A 21,159-nucleotide genomic window follows, 5' to 3' on the forward strand; every position below is an offset into this window, starting at 1 on the left:
AGCTGTAAATATTGCTTTCAAATTCTATCACTCCAACCAGTAAGAATTTATTAGCTGAAATTCTTCCCTCATCAACTAAGCCCGTTTTGTTACCCTGAACTACAGTTTGGACAGGAAAAGCAAGATAGCTATTTAATTCTTTCCTTTTACTTCCAATTTTAATAGTAAGGAGCTCATATCTTAGTTACAATAAAGTTTATTTCCAACTAAATTAGAACCAAAAATACATTTTCACAAAACATTTAAGCAAAAGGGAAAAAAGATCGTGTGAATGACCCAATTAATATGTAAAGAGTTTTCAGCGACCGCAGATTTGTCCAGGGATATAAAAAAGTCCAAAGGTCTAGGACAACCACAGGACCCTCAGAGGGAAAGGAGTGTCTGGTCAAATTTTGTTCCTTTGATAAATCAACAGAAAGACCTGTTCAGACCTTTAGTAACTTTGCAAAAAAGATGATCTTTACTCCAAACATGACTCGAAGGCAAATCTCAAATTGAGGTCTGACTCTTAAAAGCTATATTTAAGTAAGTTGACTAAATAGTTAAAATTGCCTGTGAATACAATAAATTAATTGGAATACCAATTGTGATACGAATAAGGAATCTTTTCTTTGATTAAATGAACAGGACAAAATTGCAGGTTACAATATTAATTTCAGGAAAAAATTAAGGTGAAAAGTACCGAGAGGGTCATCATATGATGATAAAAAGCGCAGCTAGTGGTGGACACATAACCAGAATGAATGGATAAACCACACACACACAAAACATAGGATGCATAAAACAAAAACCATTAAAAATGTATGGAGGAGATAACATAAATATAATAGTAGTAGATTTTCACCCCCATCAAGCAGTCACAAATGAAGACAACTAAATCTGAAAAAGACAGCTGTGGCAGTCAGTAAACAAGAAGATGGAAGATTAATTTTTTTTGAAGTGTTCACTTCTAAAATCTGAAAAAATGTATTGAAAGAAGTAAACACCTTACTGTACTGAGATACAGCAAATGTGGCATCTGCCCCACCACATCAGTCCCTGCAGCTTAGCTGGCCATATTCTTTCATCCTCATCATGCACAAGGGCACTTACTGCAGAGACACTTAGTCCACAGCCATGTACCTAAGGGCTGGTAAGAAAAGATCATCTGTTCAAATTCTGCAGAATTTGAACTGAAAATAAGGAAAAACTTGGGTAGTTTATAGTGGGATAGAATGAAAAGACATGGGAAGTGCTGGGCCATCCTGACGGCAGAGGACCAGAGTGAGGATGCCGAACTGCTGCTCTGAGCTCTCGAGCCATCGTGGATCCAGAGCCCCCTGGCAGCTCCAGTCTCCCATTCTGGTCTCCAGTCTGTCCTAGGATAGCTGCAGATGTCCTTGCTACTCTGTTCTCCTTACTGTTCCTCAGATATCTGTATTGGTTTGTTAAGGCTGCCGTAACACAGTAGCACAGACTGGGGGGGGGCTTAAACAACAGAAATGTGTTTTCTCACAGTTCCAGAGGTGAGAAGTCTGAGATCAAAGTGTCAGCATGGTTGGTTCCTCCAGAGGGACGGGAGGCAAAGATCTGTTCTAGGCTTTCTTGGCTTGTAGATGGCCGTCTTCTCCCTCTGTATGTGTCCAAATTTCCTCTTCTTGTAAGGACATCAGTCATACTGGATTAAGGCCTACCCTAATGACCTCATTTTACCTTAATTACCTCTTTAGAGACACTATCTCTAAGCATGATCACATTCTAAGGTACTGGGGGTTAGAACCACAACACATAAATTTGGGGCGGGGGGAGACACGTTGCAGCCCATGACAATATCTTTAAAATAATCTCTCTCTGGTTAAGCTAGTTTCATTGAGTCTCTGTTGCTTGTAACTGAGTAACACTTACCCAAACAGCTATATTTTCTGGTCTTATTTTTTTTAAATTATTCATGTGTTTCTGTCAAACTTGCCCAAATTTTAAGCTGCAAGACAGCAATAACATGCTTTAACACTTCACTGAATTCTGCCTCCACAGACCTACTACCCTACAGACTATGGGTACAGAAAACAAAAAAGGCGCAGAGAAGAATTCTGTAGCAGATGCTGTGCTGCATGGCCCAGACCCCCCTTCAGGACTGAAGCGTTCACTTTCCTAGCAACCAGGAGTGTTGGCTGCAGACAGTTCGAAGCCAAGTCCAATTCCAAGAACTGCTGCCAGAGCCGCCTCACCCAAGGTAATGCCCCCTCCCCTGCAGGTAACCTACACCCAGTCATTCAGAAGTCCAAGGGCTCAGCCTTCTAGCCTCAGTTCAGGGCATCTTTGAAGGGCCAGCCCAGCTCCAGAGCAACCTTTGGGAAAGGCTGAGGCCCCTGTTGCAGATGTATTACATCAACTCTCCCTCTGCCCAATCCTGCTTCCATCCCCCCTCGAGGTGTTCATCCTAAGACTACTCCCCAACAAACTTCTTGCACACAAATCTCTGTCTTAGAGTCTGTTTCCCAGAAAATCTGACTTGCAGTACGGTCTCTGGCTAACACTGTAAATGAAGATGAAGACAAAAAAAATTAGAAAAAATTAGCCAGGTACTGGGTTAATTTCCTCTTTTTTCATTTCTAGCTTCTGAAGAATCCTGCCCATCTTCCATTTCCTTGCCAGAGACAGGGTTCCATTCCTTTCTGTACCCTCCAACCTGCCCTGGAGGCAGAAGCCTCAGACACCCTGCTCTCCCTGGACAGCAGGGGGCACCGCGAGCCCCAGCTCCTCCCCCTGGGTCCTGTAGCTGCATTTCTCAAGTCTGGTCCCTTCAGCGCCTGGCCAGGGTGAGGGCCAAAGGAGAGGAGGGGGCGAAGCCACGGATCCAGCTAGGAGGAGAAGCTGGTCCTGCCCCTCTCCTCCGGCTGCTCCCCGGCTGGCCTCGTCCTGGGAGCCTGAGTCCAGAAAGCAGGAGGTGCTGACTCTGAGGACAGAAACATGGGCCCTGCGGGCTGCGTCTTCCTGCTGCCCCTTCTGCTGGGCGAGCCCCTGAGGCTGGGGGTGGAGTGGAAAGGAGGAGGCAGAGGTTTCTTGGCTCAAGAAGTTACCATATAGAGTAACAGGACACTCCACCCACGGGATGTGACTTCTGAATGGTGTGGCCTGCGAAAGTCCTGAGGGGACCCTCTGTGCCAGGCCCCAAGCAGTCCAAGGCTCATGGATATAGAAGTAAACACAAAGATCCCTGCCCCTGGGGGGGCTTATAGTCAATGCACATATCAAATATGTGAATTATAAGGCAGGTTAGAAAGCAATAAATACTGTGACCGGAGAGGGGCGTCTAAGGTACAGGGACACTGTCACTTTAAATAGGGTGGTCAAGGAAGGTTTCACTAAGAAGAAGCTATTTGAGCAAAGACTTGAAGGAGATGAGTGATTTAGCTAAGAGGATTGAGGGAAAGAGCATTTCAGGCAGAGGGAACTGGAAGTACAAACGCCAGTCAATGATTTCAGGAATAAGCTTGTTCATTTATTTTTCTGGCCCACAGTGATTTAAAAGCCGGGTAGCAGCAAAAAGATAACAGGTAGCAAGAAAGAAAGATATACAAAACTGCAAAATGCTAGTTCAGTTCAAGAAAACATGACAAAAGTAAATAGCTTATAAACCTCAAAATCATCTGAAGGCATTAATGTATTTACAACCTCACATGCTTGATACTCCTGATGGCAGCCGTGAATCATCAAGTAAAAGTTAAATTATGTTCCATGTATACTGCTAAAAAAGTTAGGTAAGTAAGTATGTAATTATCAAGATTACCACTAATGGGTAGATATTTATAAAATTTTGGTGTTTAACACCAATCTGAGAAATTTAAGTAGGTAGAAAGCCTCTCTATTAAGTGAATCTGGATATAAGAGGTGTTGTTATATGCTAATGATACGGTGTACTTGTTTTAGCGTCTTGCCTATCCTTTTCTTTCCAAAGGAAATCTCTGCAGTCAGGTGAGTGGTCTCCCCTTGGGCCCAAGACTGCTGGGCTTGGAACTGGAATAGGATGGAGTATGGAGGCTCGGGAGGACTCAGGTCCCAGGAGTGGATGGGAGTTTGGAGATGATAAGATGGGGATGAGGAGAACAGCACAACCAGATTCCCATGCTTCTCTCTTTCCTCTTTCTCTAGTGTGCGGACGACCTGTATACTCAAGCCGTATTGTGGGTGGTGAGGACTGGCCTTGGCAGGTCAGCCTGCACGTGGGCGAGTCCCACGTCTGTGGAGTTTCCCTCATCAGTGACAGGTGGATACTGACAGCAGCACACTGCCTACACAGGTGAGTTCTAGCTGGTTGGTGCCTAGCACACAGAGAGGTTCCCGATAAATATTTGAATGAACTCATGAATGAGCCAACAGACTAAGGAAAGTGCCAAGATGAACAGGCAGAAGGAAACCTAGGTCATCTTGGACTAGGGACAGGGCATAGAGGTAGAAAAAAAAATGATGAAAATAGTCACTATGTTAGAAGCTTTGCTTACTTTTCACCACATCACTTCCTAAACACCAGTCAGGGAATTTTGTCTTAAGCTGCTTTGGGTCACAAACACAATCTCTGAGAGAAGCAAGGTACCATGTGGTGAGTAGCTGTAGAGAGAGGCACATGTAAAACTGATGTCTCCAGCCAACAGCTAATGAAGACGTGACAGACCCTCCTGAGTCGGGCCTTGAGATGACACTGCAGCCCACCCTGAGGGCAGCCTGGTCAGAGGCACCCAGATCCTAATCCACAGAAACTGTGAAATGTTTGCTGTTCTAAGCCTCTAAGCTTTGTGGTAACTTGTTATGCCACAGGAGATGACATATATCCAGAAATCAAAACAACAGGACTGGGGCTTCCCTGGTGGTGCAGTGGTTGAGAATCTGCCTGCCAATGCAGGGGACACGGGTTCGAGCCCTGGTCTGGGAGGGTCCCACATGCCGCGGAGCAACTGGGCCCGTGAGCCACAACTACGGAGCCTGCGCGTCTGGAGCCTGTGCTCCGCAACAAGAGAGGCCGCGATAGTGAGAGGCCCGCGCACCGCGATGAAGAGTGGCCCCCACTCGCTGCAACTAGAGAAAGCCCTCACACAGAAACGAAAACCCAACACAGCCAAAAATAAATAAATAAATAAATAAATAAATAAATTTATTAAAAAAAAAAAAAAACCAACAGGACTTTTCAATAACAAACTGAAAGCTCAAAGAAAATAGAGTAATAACTTCAAAATGCTGAGAGAATTCCAACTTAGAATTCTGCTCATATTTACAAATGATCAATCAAGTGTGGGATAGAAATAAGACATTTTCAAATATACAAAGCAGAAAAAATATTACCCCTCATGCACATTTTCTCAGGAAGCCAAAGGAGAATGCGCTTCACCAAAATAAAGGGTGGGGCGGGGACAGGAAAACATGGGATCCAGAAAAAACAGAATACAACACAGAAGAAAACTCTCAAGAAAATCATAAAGAAAAGTACCAAGGTTGGAGTTAGAGGGCAGAGGGCTTAAAAAAAAAAAAAAGACTTCCCTGGTGGCGCAGTAGTTAAGAATCTGCCTGCCAATGCAGGGGACATGGGTTCGAGCCCTGGTCCAGGAAGATCCTACATACCACAGAGCAACTAAGCCCATGCGCCACAACTAGTGAGCCTGCACTCTAGAGCCCACGAGCCACAACTACTAAGCCTGTGTGCCACAACTACTGAAGCCTGCACGCCTAGAACCCATGCTCTGCGACAAGAGAAGCCACTGCAATAAGAAGCCTGCGCACCACAACGAAGAGTAGCCCCTGCTCACTGCAACTAGAGAAAGCCCGCATGCAGCAACGAAGACCCAACACAGCCAAAATAATTAATTAATTAATTTTTTTTAAAAAGGATCGTATTGATAAAAAGCCTAACAGGTGTCAACATATTGAGAGATATATACTTCTGGTAGACAGTTTGGGTAACAAATAATGAGTCAGTGATAGGTACATAGAAAACTTAAAAAACAAAGAAGTGAGACCACATTATTAATTCCAGGAGAAGCAAAAAGTTTTGCAAGAAATCTCATTATGGTACTCAATATGGCCTCATAGTGAATAATGTTTTCATAGTCACAAGAACATACATACTAAATACTGATCTAACAAAAAGTTATATTGGATGAGGAGGATGGTGAAAAGGAAGTGGGGAGTTGGCAGTAATTGTTGGGTCAATCCTCACCTTCTACAGGAGGAATACAATATTCTAAAACTGAAAGAAAAAAATTAATGGCAATATATAGGGTTTCTTGAAAACACTAGGGAAAATGCTAAAAGAGCTAAGAGTTGAAAGTGATTGCCTTTGGATAGCATGAATTGAGGGCAGTAGGGCAGAGAACTTCTGTTATTTATTTATTTTGTAAATCTGATCAAACTACTGAACATTTAAATTACATATATATCATATATGAACTTTGGTGGTTATATTTTGCTTTAATTTTTTAATTTAGAAATAAAGGTCTACTGCTCAGAACTCAAAAGTGAAAATAAAACAACAATGAAACCACGGAGAATAGTAGAGGTGAATAAGAGAACCAGGGAAAAAAATACAGGACAAAACTCTGGCCATAATCCTATAAAAGGAGACCACAGAAACAGCAGACAACAAAAGAAAGAGTGATCAGGGAGTGAGGGAAGGAGAAAAGAAGACAAACCAACCCTATGCCAAGTTGGAAGCAGCCTGGTTAATTCCAAGTCTGTTACCCTCCTTTCTTACTTAAAGACTTAGTGCTACACACAGGCAGCTTGTTCTGACCCAGCTGTAGCACAAAAGCATGCTCCACTTTTATTCTCCTCTTTCTCTTCCCCTTAGGCACTGGATTCCTTTCTTATATACTGTGTGGCTGGGATCAATTGACATAGGCCATTCAAATACAGGTGTGAAGTATCATGTGTTCCGAATTGTCATCCATCCCAAACACCACGGTACCACTGCAGACATTGCCTTGTTGAGGCAGTTCTCTAGAGTCACCTACAGTTCTTCCATCCTGCCCATTTGCTTGTCCAGTGTCAAAAAGCAGTGGACAATTCCAGACTCTTGCTGGGTGACTGGATGGGGAAAAGCAGAAGATGAAGGTGAGAATGAGAAGAGAAAGGGGTTGTTTTATACATCACCTTCTTGTACCCATTCCAGAATAGTCATATTCTAGGCATTTCATTACTACGGCAAATATTTTCAACAAAACCAGACACTATCTGAAAGTCTTCAAATAAAATGTTTGCTTATTTATATGTTTATTTACTCTTATATCCTGCCTAGAGTCTAGCTATAGCAGCAAGAAAAGATACTAACAATTTATTTATTTATTTTTTAATACTAACAATCTAAACACACAATTACCTCTCTGAAACAGAGGTTAACAAGCCTGATGTAAGGTTGGAAAGAGTCTAGTACTTTAAATCTGTTTTTAAAGTGTTGTGTTGTGTCAACTCTTTCCCAGGATAGAGTAAAGACAGGAAATGATCTGGGAGCAGAAAAATGAGAAAGGAAAAAGTTTTAGAATACTGTAGAATACTCACATCTTTACTTAATCAAAATATATCAGCACTTCTCTTTATTTAGAACATTAGGAATGCCCCGCGTGGCACATTAGAAAAGCCCCAAACAAATAGAATTTTGAATTATCCATTGTTTTAGATTAAATGTACCAAAAAAACTCTTCCATTAGCCAACACGATTGGAAAGTGACTGTGTTCTGCTTTTGGATTCCCATTCAGAGATGTCTGCATATCAGGACTGAATGTTGTCCCTGTACCTTTCCAGGCTGCTTTTCCTTTCACTCCTATTTATCTCTACAGATTCTGACTACCCTACCATCCGCCAAGAAGCAGAAATACCCATCACTGAACACCAGCATTGCGAAAAAATCTACAACCCGGTGGGTTAGCTACTGCCACAAACAGAGCCGGTCATCCAGGAAAGCATGATTTGTGCTGGTGATCTTGAGAAAAGAAAGGATACTTGCCAGATCAGGGTTTGCTCTTGAAATTTTTTTATTTTAACATGACATCTTAATTTGGATCCAGGTTTGCCCATCTGTAAACAACAGTGAATTGGGAATCAGGAGACAAATGTTCTGACAATAATTCTTGTGTTAACCTGGATAAGTCACTTAACCTTTATCTATTAATTTAATCTCTTCAACTACTGATCTAGAGCAATGCTAACCACTGGTGCTTGGATTTTCACAGTCTCATATGTTTTTATAAATATATTAAGAGGTTGACATAGAAGTGCCAAGTTTTTAATTTTTTGAAGTAAGAAACATTTCATTGTACACTTAAAAGATGTCATTCCATTGTCTCCTGATCATAACTGTCTGATGAAAATTCAGCAATCATTTGTGTCTTCCTCCACTGGGTGTGATGTGTTTTGTTCTGGCGGCTTTCAATACATTTTCCTTCATATTTGATTGTTAGAAGTTTGAATGCCATGTCCTTGGTATGACTGTCTTTGTCTTTATCCTATTTGGGATTCACTGACGTGTTTTTTTAATCTACTCTTTTACCTTTCATCAAAACTTGGGAAATTTTCATTCCTAATTACTTTAACTATTATTCTGCCTCATTTCTCTCTTTTCCCCTTCTGGGTGAAACAGAAAATTTGTAAGTTACAACTTTTGATATTTTCACACAAGTCCCTGATATTTTATTTTTACCTTTTTCTGTTTTTCAAATTGGATAGTTTAAATTAATCTATATTCAGAATCATTGCTTCTTTCTCCTGCCATCTACATTTTACTGTTAAGTTCATCTAGTGAAATTTTTATTTCAGATATTTTATTTTTTAGTTCTAGAATGACCACTTGGGTTTTACTTCCTCCTTCCCTCCCTCCCTCTCTCTCTCTCTCTCTCTCACACGCATTTTTCTATATCTCTGCCAAAATTTCCTGTCTGTATATTCATTATTTACAAATCAAACAACGAGACACAACTTCACACCCAGGAGGATGGATATAATCGATAGATAATAACAAGAGTTGGCAAGGAATGTGGAGAAATTGGAATCTTCACGTACCTAGTGAGAATGTAAGATGGTGCAGCCACTCTGGAAAACCTCAAAAGGTTAAGTATGGACTTACCATATGATCCAGGAATTCCACTCCTAAGTATACATCCCAAGAGAAATGAAAAATACATCCATATAAAAATCTGTACATGAATATTCATTGCAGCATTATTTATAACAGCCAAAAAGTGAAAACAACCCAACTGACCATCAACTGATGATAACAAAATGTGGTATGTCAATATAATGGAATATTATTCAGCCATAAAAAGGAACAGAGTACTTACACATGCTATTGACATAACATGGATGAACCTTGAAAACAGTACACTAAGTGGAAGAGGCCAGACATAAAAGGTCATATATAGTTTCATTTATACAAAATATCCATAATATGCAAATTCACAGAGGCAGAAAGTAGGTAACTGGTTGGCCTAGGGCTGGAAGGAATGGGAGGAAATGAGGGTGACTGCTAAAGGGTATGGAGTTTTTTTGGGGGGTGACAAAAATGGGTTGTGGTAATGGTTGAGCAACACTGTGAATATACTAAAACTGAACTTTAAATGGGTGAATTGTACAGTATGTGAATTATATCTCAATAAAGCTGTTACCAAAAAATAGCAAGATTGAGAGATACATCACCAACTACTATCACCACCATTTTATATAAGAAAGCATTATCTTAACACTAAAAAAGGCAATAAGAACCTAAAAATAGAAAAATAAGGACAGTTCATTCAACTGAATGAATTTAGTGAAAAACTCATCATATTTATTTCTTTTCGATCACAGACGAGTATTTTGAAACTACTGATATATTTAGCTAAGGTCTCTGCCAATTTCAGATTCTATGATTCTAAATTTCCATGTCAGTGGGAAGTCCAGCTCCCTCCGGATTTTTACAGCTCCATGGGCTCCACTGCCCCATTCGAAGGAACCTCCACCCCTGTGACCACTCTCCTCTTCATGGTCCTTCTTCACTATGCTCATGACCTTTATCTCTTCCTTAGGGTGATTCTGGAGGGCCTCTGTCATGTCATATTGATGGTATATGGATCCAGATAGGATTGTCAAGCTGGGGAACAGGATGTGGTCTTTGTCCCTGACTATGCGTCTTGCAAGGCAGGAAGGATGCCTTCCATGAAGAAGTATTTACAGACACAAATGAAATGGTGACAGAAGAAGGCAACAAAAAAAGTATCTGGGAAGGCAAATGGGAAGGTCCTCAAGAAAGTACATTAAGGGTTTACTTCGTGCCCATAGGTTGCATTATGAGCATCTTACCTGGTCTATCTTTCTCTACTTTCTCTGCTCTTTGTGCTTCCCCTCTGTAACAAGGCGTAAATAAGAAACCCATGTATGTAGTTCAGCTCTGAGTATTTCTGAAATGTTTACGTTTTGAAATACCTACCACCAAAAATGGATTAATGCAATAATCTCAAGAGCTGAGGTTTTGGGTTTCAATAATCTGGACCTATCCAGGTTAATTTTACTTCTTAATAAAGTACTTTAAATGTTTATAAGGAAAAGATTATTTCCCTTGCTTAACTAGCATGCTTCTTTTTGTTGAACAATCATGTGACCTATACTATTTCCTTTTCTGTCTAGGCTTCAGGAGGTCAGAGCTGAGTTTTATACATGATTTCAGTCATTATCTTTATCCTATACTATCTGGTATATAATTCTACTCATACTCCTTTTTATTTCAATCATCCTTCATTTCTCATTTGAATGAATTTAAGTTTTGTTGCATCTGTGTCTTTTGGGGTAAGTCAACTTTCAAAAACAATGTTTTTGGATTAAATAAATACATTTAACAGGAAGTGAGGGTAGGTTTGGAAAGTTAAAGTCCTTGCTAACCCTGAACCTCCCCTCTCCTCTAGGCTGCCACTACAGCCTCCCAACTGCTGTTCCCACGTCCTTACCGTCACTCACACCTATGCTCAAGTGCATTTGTTCTCCACAGAATTCAGACTAGTGTTTTAAAAATAAAGATTTTTAAAATGCTTTTCTCCTCCTTTCTCCTGTTTACCACACTTCAAAGGCATCCCATTGCTCAAAGAATAAGAACCAAAGTCCTTAGCAGGACCTACAAAGCCCTGCTGGATCTCATCCCAGGCTGCCTCGTCAGCCTCATCTGGCCTCACCCCACCTGCTCTCTACACTCTCACTTCCTCAGATGCTCCAGAAGCCCCTTCTCAGCACCAGACCTCTGTATCTGCTATTTCCTCTTCCCCGCTGTCTTTGCGTGGTTAAGTCTTACTGATCTCAGTTCACTCTTCACTTCCTCAAGGAAGCTGTTCCCAGCTCTCCTGACGAGAACAAATCCCCCCAATATACAGTCTCGCAATACGGTGTCCTCCTTGATAGGACTCAACACAGGTGTAATTTAACATTCATTTGTGTAACTGTCTAATTAATGTATGTCTGTCTTACCAAAATGCAATGACGTCCACGAGAGGAAGAATTTTTGCTTTTGCCAACCACTATATTCCAGTCTCAATAAGTATTTGTTGAATGAGTGAATGAATGAATGAGAAATAAACACACAATCTCTCTGTCTCCCCAACTAAGGACCTTTTGTTTACTGAGGTAGCCCAGAACCTGGCACAATGTCTTACACAAAGTAGGTTTTCAAGTACAGGTTAAATAAAAGGATGAAGGAAAGAATGTTTTGGCCCCATTCTCTTTCTTACCTCTCTCCACCTATAAGGCACAAAGGAACAAACAGTACACAAAGCAGGTGAACTGAAATCTTTCTCAGAGACAATAACTCAAGCTAAGCAAGCTCTGGAATGATACAGAGGGCAAAGCAAAATGGCAGCTGAGAGAAAAGAAAAAGAGAAAGGAGGGGCAAGAAAGGAAAATGGAGGAGAAAGGACAGACTAAAATCAAGAACTGGAGAAGAACAAATAGGAAGAGAAAACACACAAATGTATGAGCCAGAATGACACGGCAAGGGGCCATAAAGAAGGTCAAGGAAGCCAAAACACTGCTTCCTATCATTCCTCCAGACCCTTAGGAAGCAACTGTTCCACAGCATGGGAATCTGACAATATTCTTCTCCTGAACCAAGAGTTGAAACGTAAACCTTTTGGAGCGACAAGGCCATTCAAGTGGGAAGAAAGGGATAACTATAGAAGAAGACCACATGACCTCACCACTGACCACAAGACCTGACCACTACTGGCTGGACTTACTAGGGATGAGCTCTTGACGTAAGAGCTGCCTAGCGGGTAGGGGGGCAGGTTGGCCTAACATCTTACCCAACAGATGCACTAAATACTGGACAGCCCAACAGACCCCTTCTCATGGGAAGTCTGAAAATGGGCCCTAGAGTATGTCAGTGTGCAATCAACAATATTAAGTGCCCACCACGTTCCAGGCATGTTCTAGGTACTGAGGATACCGCAACATATACAATGCACCAAGCCTGCCTTCAAGGAGTGTACATTCCAGTGGAGGAGAGAGACAGTAACCAAATGCAAAATACAGTCCTCTCTCAGTAGCCACTGGGGTTTGTTCCAGTACCTCCAGGGATACCAAAATCTGCAGATGCTCAAGTTCCTTATATAAAATGGCATAGTAAGCTGACCCTCCAAATCTGTGGGTTCCACGTTCGTGGATTCAACCAATCCCACAGATGCAAAGCACTGGTTATGGAGTGCCAACTGTAAATGTTTATTATAATGCCAAGTACAAGAAAGTCTGATAAAGGAAGGTAACACAGAAGCAGCAGATAAGGTATCAGGGTGGGGGACTCCACTTTAGGTCGGGTGGTCAAGGAAGTTTCTCTAAGGAGGTGACATTTACAAAGGCCCGCATGAAGGAGGGAAGCAAAACAAATACCTAAGAACCTTCCAGGTAGACAGAACAGCAAGTACAAAGGTCCTGAGGTGGGAGGATGAGTTAGCACACGGCTGTGTGCGTGTGAGTTAGAACAGAGGTCACTGCTGAGCGGAAGTGGGGGGACAGGGCTGGGAATTGGGAGCAGAGGGGGAGCAGTGCCCTAGGAGCCGCAGTAAGGGCTCTGAATCGCATTCTCAGTGGGATGGGAAGGTATTGAGGGCTGAGAGCAGGGGAATGATCAAAGAATAGAAGAACAGAAGGTCCCACACCACTGCTCATGGGAGTCCGCAGAGGCTGTGAGGGAGCTAGGATGGTAGACAGGGGAGCTGGATGGTAGCAGAATTAGACAAGAAGCAGAGAGAAAGACAATCAACCCTAGTCAGCTAACAAGCAAAACACTAGAGGACTACGGCACCTGAACATCAGTGAGGAAGGTTCGATTCCAGGAGGCTGTGGGCTGTTTCTTGTTTTCCCTGTCCCCTACCTGCACCACCCTTATAATAAGGCCCCGTGAACCAAGGTGAAGAAAGGCACAAGCCCAAGTTTTTTACCATCTACTTTATAATTCATCACTAAGACACCTACCTTACTTCCTATTTGTTTTTTCCCTTCTTACCCAGAGCAATATTCTTCTCATTCCTTCCTCCCATTTCCACCTCAAGGCCTTATTTAAATCTGTCCTCTATACCTGGAATGCCCTTCTCTTGTATACCTCAACCTAATCAATCTCTTGATTAGAAAAGGAGGCAGTGAATATCTGAAAAACACACTGAAAAGACCCTAGGAAATGGTTTTAAAAACTAACAGGGAATGGGTGAAGTATACGGTATGCGAATTATATCTCAATAAAGTGTTTTTTTAAAAACTGAGCAGGGAAGTTTTTTTCCTGCTTATACAAAAAACAACTAGTCTATGGTGTATTTAGGGCTTTCTAAAGATCTTCTAAATAATTCTTGTGATTGTATTTCAAGAAAAGGCTCAAACTAACTACATACATTTTCTGTTTCCATTGCTAAAACACAAAATATAAAGCTTAACCCAATATATGAGTACAGCAACTGGTAACACATGACTGGCGGACCAAAAAATCAATAAACATTTGTATTCACAGAACTAAAATGTCACACTTACTGGTAACGAATTTAGTCCACACCACCACTGACCAAATGAGGAGAAAATTAATAGGAACAACTTTACATCTTATTTTGGAGGTGGGCTCAATAGCCTTTCTGCCTTAAAAATCTATTTTAATTTGCAGAATACTTTATTCCTTGGAATATCTGCTTTAATATGCTCCAATTTTCATTTTCTTGTCCTGAGGAATTTTAATTAAGGTTGGATTTGCTAAGGTCACATTTAATAAATAAAGCTATACACTAAGGCTGCTGAAATCCAACCAGAACTTTTTTCCCCCCAAAAGTGAGGAAATATAGTTATTTCCAGATCTTCTATTTATATAACAAATAGACTATTTCAAGTAATCACCCATTTTTTTCTTTATTTCATTAAACTGTAAAGTCACCCCCAACATGTGGCAATATTACAGAAAAAGGATTCAGAATAATAATAAAATGTGGAAGCTTTATTTTTACATTATTTCAACAATGGGTATTTTACCTTTTCAGATGCTTGGTTTCATTCTGAAGCTATAATATTCTCTACACCAAATTTGACTACGTACAGTTTACATACTAGAAATCAGTTGCCTGAGAATTCTGTTAAACATGATCCTTCTTCAGGAAGGAAGGGAAGGGAAGGAGTCATTCAAAATAACCAGAGATTAATTTTATTCCTTACAATCAATAATTGAGAGGAAATGTTCACTGTCATAAGAATAAAAAAAGACTGAAATCTTTAATGGAAAATTCTAATTGCTTTCCAGGATAATTATCCTCAACCAACCCAAATTCTCTCCACAGTGTCTTCTACCATGTAAGTCTTCACTTCCCATCTCCATGTGGTTGGAATAAAGTGACTGAGGTCTAGTCCGGTGGCTCTTTGTGCCACTCTTATGACACCTAGCCCACACTGCCCTGTACCATAATTAACTTTGATAATTAACACCCAGGAGTGAAAAGAATAGGATGGGATGAGGCCTTAAGGCTCCAAAATGCTAAAGGCATCCTGATTTTAGTGGAAATTAGTGAGAAGAGGACAGATTCTAGACACAGTTGGGTAGGACTGTGATAACATTTTGATTGGATCCAGATGTGATTCGATGGATTGGATGTGAGTGATGGGAGTGAGGGTGGTAATTGGAATAGGAGGATGGGAAAGATAAAGATTTGAAAAGAGAAATCAAGAATGACTGCTAGGTTAGTGGCCTGAGAATGGCCATACTATTAAATGAAATGAGGAAGGCTGGAGGAGGAACAGTTTGCTGGGCTATCAAATGCAGTGATAGGCTGAATAATGGCCCCCAAGGATGTCCCTGTCTAATCCCCAAACCTGTGAATATGTTACATTACCCGGTAAAAGCAACTCTGCACATATGATTAAGTATTTTGAGATTTGGACATTATCCTGGATTATGGCTGGGCCCAATATAATCACAAATCTTTTTAAAGAGGAATGCAGGAGAGTCAGAGTCAGAGATGTTTTGAGACTATGCAGAAAGATGGAAGCAGAAGGAAGAGAAGAACAAAGATGCTATGCTGCTGGCTTTGAGGATGGAGCAAGGGGCCACAAGCCGAGGAGTGCAGCTGGCCTACAGAAATTTTAAAAAGGCAAACATGATTCTCCCTTAGGCCTGGAGATAAAATGCAGCCCTACCAACACCTTGATTTTAGCCCAGTGAAACTGATTCCAGACTGCTGGCCTCCAGAACTGTAGGACAATTTGTAGCAATTTGTTACAGCAGCAATGGGAAACATACATACATGTTAGATTTGAGATGTCTATTAGACATACAAGTAGAGATGTTGAGGAGGCAGTCTGGAGCTCAGAGAGGGCAGGACTAGAGAAAAAAAACCAGAAGAATCTGGTTGAATTATGGACCCTCTTTCCCACATTACTCTAACCCTGCATCCCAAAAAGCACTCATGCACAACACAACATTTTTTCATGAAATTTCAAGATGGTCAAGAATCTCTACATTCGTGGAACCTCTAGAATAGTGTAAGTAATCACAAAGCAGCCTGTTCTAACTCTGATGGTTGTTCCCTCCCTAAGGAGGAGGAAGCCAAGTAACTCTTCATTTAAAAAAAAAAATCTTTTAAAAAATATTCTTTTTCCTAATTCTGCTTATTAAAAAAAACCCCACAATGTTACAGAAATATCTAACATAGGAAGTTCAAATCCCCATGTACCTACCGGCTGTGTTCATCACTATCACCCTTTACATGTTCTTCTCTTGCTTAAAGATGTGGCCAACATACCTCTGACACCTTTTTAAATGTTTATACAGATATACAGGTTTTTTTAACCTTGCTTTTTTCTTTGATTAAGCTTGTTTTTTAAAATTAGCTTATGATAACAGAAAGCTGGTTACAACAATTGCAAAGCTTCAGAGTTGAGACTTTCGATTCCTTCTATTAAAAATTCCACATAACTAGGCTAGATAAAAAGAAGGATAGCAGTTGGTTGATCAAAGAAATTTTGTGTCAATGAATTTTAAATAATGAAAACACTTTTGCCTGAAAAATTAAAATCACTAGAGCATCTTCAAAGGCAAGTATTTGGATTTCTCCTATCCCCCTATGAGTTCAATGAAGCTATTTTTATTTCTGAAACAGAGAGCTAACATGAAAGACCTAGAGGAGATAGTATTTTTTAAAACTGCATTTGCTTCACATTCTTTTTGTCCGAAGTTGCTGAGTTGGTATCATAAGGAAAAATATGTTAGCTCACTTAAAGAGGGCCAATAAATGACCAGTTCCAAAATGGGCACATTTTAAACTTCTAAAAACAGGTCACAAAGAAAGTAAAACAAAACAGTGTCAACCCGCCTTTCTTTGGAGCCGATCTGGCTTATCCAAGCCCTTCCAAGAAGGAGCAATCCACTGAGCATCAGGACAGGAGAATCCTCAATACTGCACACAGTCAGCTTTGCACAATGCTTTCTATCAAGTGTTTGAATCTCTACAAGTGAAAAACATCTACCAAATACTATGTGAGTTCATAAAATATGCTCTAGAAAAATCTTTCTAGAAGAAAGATTATATTTTTCCAGCCATGAATGTAAGCTAAGTATAAGAGGACAGACCTGGGAATTCCCAGAAAAAAAAATAAAGGAAAAAAAGGTTCAAGGCCATGCTAAGAAATTTGAGCTTATTTAAGGGGAAGATTAAATAAGGCGTTGAAAGGTTTTAATGCAGAATAACATGATCAGTTTGCATTTTAGAAAAATCACTTCAGTGGCTGTGTAGACAATGGATTACAGACAAGCAAGTCAGGAGGTAGAAAGGCTAGTTAGTTACAAGGCTGTTGTGAATGGTGAGAGATGCCTGGACAAGGATGGTAGCAATGAGGATGGAGGCAAGAGGACTTAGTCAAGGGCTACCTAGGGGATGTATTCAATAGACTCTGGTAACTGACTGGTTAGATATAAGTAATCATGGGGAGGGACGAAGTTAAGAACTTCACCCAGGTTTCTGGCTGGGGCAACTTGAGTTGTGTCATTATATGGAACCCTGGAGAAGATAGCTTGGGGGTGAGAATTATAAGTTAAAGACATCAGGAGTCTATAAAAGAGAAATCCAAACAGATATTACATTCTTACAATGAGCATTTATTAAATAAGCACATTGAGAGATTCAGAATATATTCCAAAAGCTCAACGGGCCAATTTCTAGTTACTTGTTAATTGCAGAGAGTTCATGAAAAATATTACACACAAAGAATTCTGAAACCAAGTTTTGGCCATTAGTTTCAGTCTGCTCGCACCAGGGAACCCTTAAGGAGGCTGAAGTAGATGACGCTGTTCCCAGTGTTCCACAGCTCTCCCTGCAGAAGGATGAGCCACCCACTCGAGGGACCAGGGCGTCCTACAGAAGGATTGTCCTTCCCTGGACCACTAACATCCAGTTGGCTAAAGAAATGTGAGTAGAAGTAATATATGCCACTTCTGAGCAGAAGTTTTAAAAGCTGGCACATCGTTTGTCCATTGCTCCTTTTCCCAGTTAGGAACTGCTCCTCCAGCCAGGATCCCAGAATGAAGAAGACAAGTGAGGCTGAGCTGCAGCTCACCAGCTGAATATACCTGTCATAAGATACCGAGCTTTAGAGGTTGTTTGTAACCACAGCATTAACAAAATATGTCAGACGTATGATGGATATAGGTGTTTAACAAATAACAATGTATGATTTGTATTTCCCCTCCTCCAGTTGAATTTTTCTGGTGATCTGCTACGAAGCAATCTGATGGGAAAAAAGAAATAGTTGGCCCAAGTATCCCAAAACTGAAACAGAGAATTTTTAACCTGAAAGAAAAGCTGATAGTCTGGAGTCAGCAAACTTCTTCTGTTAAGGGATAAACAGTAAATATTTTAGGCTCACAAGCCACACAGACTCTGTTGCAACTACTCAACTCTGCATATACGGCACAAAAGCAGCCATAGACAATATATAAAAGAATGAGCGTGGCTGTGTTCCAATAAAACTTTATTTACAGAAACAGGCAGTGAGCCAGATTTGGTCAACAGGGCTATGGTTTCCAGATCCCTGGTCTAAATCCTTCATATTGTCAATGAGGAATCTAAGACCTAGAGAGATTAAATCAAGGACATACAGCTGGCTGGTGGCAAGTTGAGCATTACAATGCAGGTCTCCTCCACCTACTGCTTTAGAACAGGTTCTGTTGCATCACAACTTGGAGATGAAATACACAGCAAAAAATAAGGCGGAGGACGCTAAGGGTAGGTTTTGATTATGTTAAACAGCTTTCAACAGTGTGGTTATAAATGAGGATTTGCTTTTCAAGTGATTATGGCTTTCATAAAAACAAGTGAATGTCATAAGATAGAATAGGTGAACGAATGATAAATTAGCCAGTGTTTGAAAAATGATCTTCAGAGGAAACGCAATTATATACTTCCTTCCTACTATCATTTTCTCCAATACTTATCAATCATTTCTTTTATCAACAGGACAGCATTTGCTACGATCATTGCAGTAACTCACCTTAAGGCAAAACAGGTTTAAAAACATACCACAAAATGAGCAACAAATACACTAGACCAGCAGGCAATTATTTCACATGGTATTTTTAATTTATTTTCCTTTCTTTTAACTTCCAAAGTAATACTCATTGGAGGAAACTCAATACAGAAGTATATAGAGTTACACACTCCACACCCTCCTCAATTCCACTCCCCAGTGTTAACACATGACTGATTTATATCAGGAGAGCGCAATAAAGCTACCTTCTCTGAGTCATTCTTTCAAAAACAAAGAGGAATATAGGTTTCCTGACCAGATATCCCTTGAAAATCATGTTTTAAAAAGCAACAGACAGGTTAGGTGTGGTCTGTGGCCTGGAATTGAGAAGAGCAAGCTGCCTATGCAGGGTTTAAATGGAGGGTCTTGACGCCAGCGCTGTAACCAGATGAGCGGGGCTCCTCAAATACCTTGATGATGCTACTGTAGGATGTGCAAACACTTCCAAAACGAGTAAGACTATCCACACTTTCTCTTTCGGTATTTTATTGGGAGAACTTGGGCCAATTTGCTCATAAAAAGACCAACAACCTTAATCAGTTTTTCTTTTAATCCATACTTGAGGGACATCAGTGACAATGGCAGAGTAAAGAACTCCAAAAGTCTGTCCTCCGTAAAAGCAATTAAAAACTGGCAGAAACTGGCAGAATCAACCCTTTTTGAACACTGAAAACTAACCAAAAGCTTGCAGCAACCACTTGATGCACTTAAGTACAGTGAAACACTTAATCAAGGAAAACTAGCTGGGTTTTGGTTGCAGTAGCAAGTTTTGTGGCATTTTAACTTACCCTGGTCCCATCCCCCATTCTCCAGCTCAGTGGAAGCCTTGAAAATAATAGCCTGCCCTCTTGGTACTGGTACCGGTACCGGTACCAGTACCAGTACCAGAGGGAGCAGAAAAGACCTCATTCACAAAGAATTATAATAATTTGTTTTGACTTGTCCGGTGGAACCCTGGAAGACCAGCACAAAAGACTTGCCTTTATCTTGCCTAACTCAGAACTCTCCTAAAAGTGGCTAGCTCGAGAAAACTTATTGAAATCATTTACAGGCAAATAAATATATTTGTTGTGGCTGCATGAGGCAATGGATAATAGTTGGGGCAAACAACAGACTAACCAAAGAAGTTGGGGGGAAAGGCTGAAGGATGAGATGCTTTGGGAAATAAGGGCTTTGAAAAGCTCCCACATATTCCTAGGAATCTAGAAGTCCATGTGCATTCCCAGGGTGAGTGCATGCTCAGAAAGAATCTGAGAGGGCACTAACCTCTCAGCTCTGGCTGAACTACAGGCTCTGCACAAGCAGAAAGTGAAGGCTAAGGTTAGCTGTACTCTGCTTGGCTGAGTGTTGAAGGTGTGCTGTGATACACACACAGAGCCCCCCTGCAAAGACTGGGAGATTTTTTTTTTGGTTCTAGGCCTTTAAGGAAAACTCTGTCCAATCACCAGCTAACCATGAAGCTAATGAAACTGAGACTTCAGTGCCACACATCACACAAAAATTACACACTCTACAAAATTAGTTTAGAAAAATCACTAGACAAGCAACAACAATCATAATAGGCAGCAATAACAAACCCTGGGGAGGGAGAAGAATCTGATTTCAGAGTTGCTACATTGTAATATTCAAAATGTCCAGTTTTCAACAAAAAATTATGAGGCACACAAAGAGACAAGAAAGTAATGGCCCATGCACAGAAAAAGAAAAAAAAAAAAAAGCAATCAATATAAACAGTTCCTGTGGAAGCCCAGACATTGGACTTACTAGACAAAGACTTTAAATCAGCTATTTCCAATATATTCAAAGAGCTAAAGACACTGTTAACAGAATGAAAAAATAGACTGCAGACTAGGAGAAATATTTTCATATCTCATATCCAACAAAAAATTTGAATGCAAAATATATAAAGAACTCTTTAAAATTCCATAGTATGAAAACAAACAACCCAATTTTAAAATGTGCAAATATTTGAACATTCTTCACCAAAGATGACATAATGGATGGCAATTAACCACATGAAAAGATGCTCAACATCATTATCCATTAAGGAAACGCACATTAAAGCCACAACAAAGTATCACTACACATCTATCAGAAAGGCTAAAACAAAAACAAAAGCAAATGAGAAAAACCTGATAATA

General features: G+C 40.5%; 2 protein-coding genes across 13 annotated transcripts in view; one reads left to right on the plus strand and one right to left on the minus strand.

The window, feature by feature from the left end:
* SH3D19 (SH3 domain containing 19) overlaps nt 1-21,159 on the minus strand; it is a 180,400-nt gene that overhangs the window by 146,141 nt on the left and 13,100 nt on the right. The window lies entirely within an intron of this gene.
* Nucleotides 1,139-18,061, plus strand: PRSS48 (serine protease 48). Its single transcript, XM_082391588.1, has 5 exons — nt 1,139-4,279; nt 4,531-4,579; nt 6,771-7,149; nt 7,804-7,883; nt 10,024-18,061. The coding sequence occupies exons 1-5, from the start codon at nt 4,014-4,016 to the stop codon at nt 10,117-10,119; spliced, it is 870 nt and encodes a 289-aa protein (XP_082247714.1). The 5' UTR covers nt 1,139-4,013; the 3' UTR covers nt 10,120-18,061.

The sequence above is a fragment of the Balaenoptera borealis genome (assembly GCF_965194805.1).
Source record: "Balaenoptera borealis genome assembly, chromosome: 4".
Taxonomy (NCBI): Eukaryota; Metazoa; Chordata; class Mammalia; order Artiodactyla; family Balaenopteridae; genus Balaenoptera; species Balaenoptera borealis.

Excerpts from the sequence above, each read along its gene's own strand:
- PRSS48 (XM_082391588.1), top strand. The coding sequence starts at position 4,014 with ATGGAGGCTCGGGAGGACTCAGGTCCCAGGAGTGGATGGGAGTTTGGA. Across the intron at positions 4,280-4,530 it reads GCAGCACACTGCCTACACAG|CTGCTTTGGGTCACAAACAC; the intron begins GTGAGTTCTAGC and ends TTTTGTCTTAAG. Across the intron at positions 7,884-10,023 it reads GCGAAAAAATCTACAACCCG|GGTGATTCTGGAGGGCCTCT; the intron begins GTGGGTTAGCTA and ends TCTCTTCCTTAG.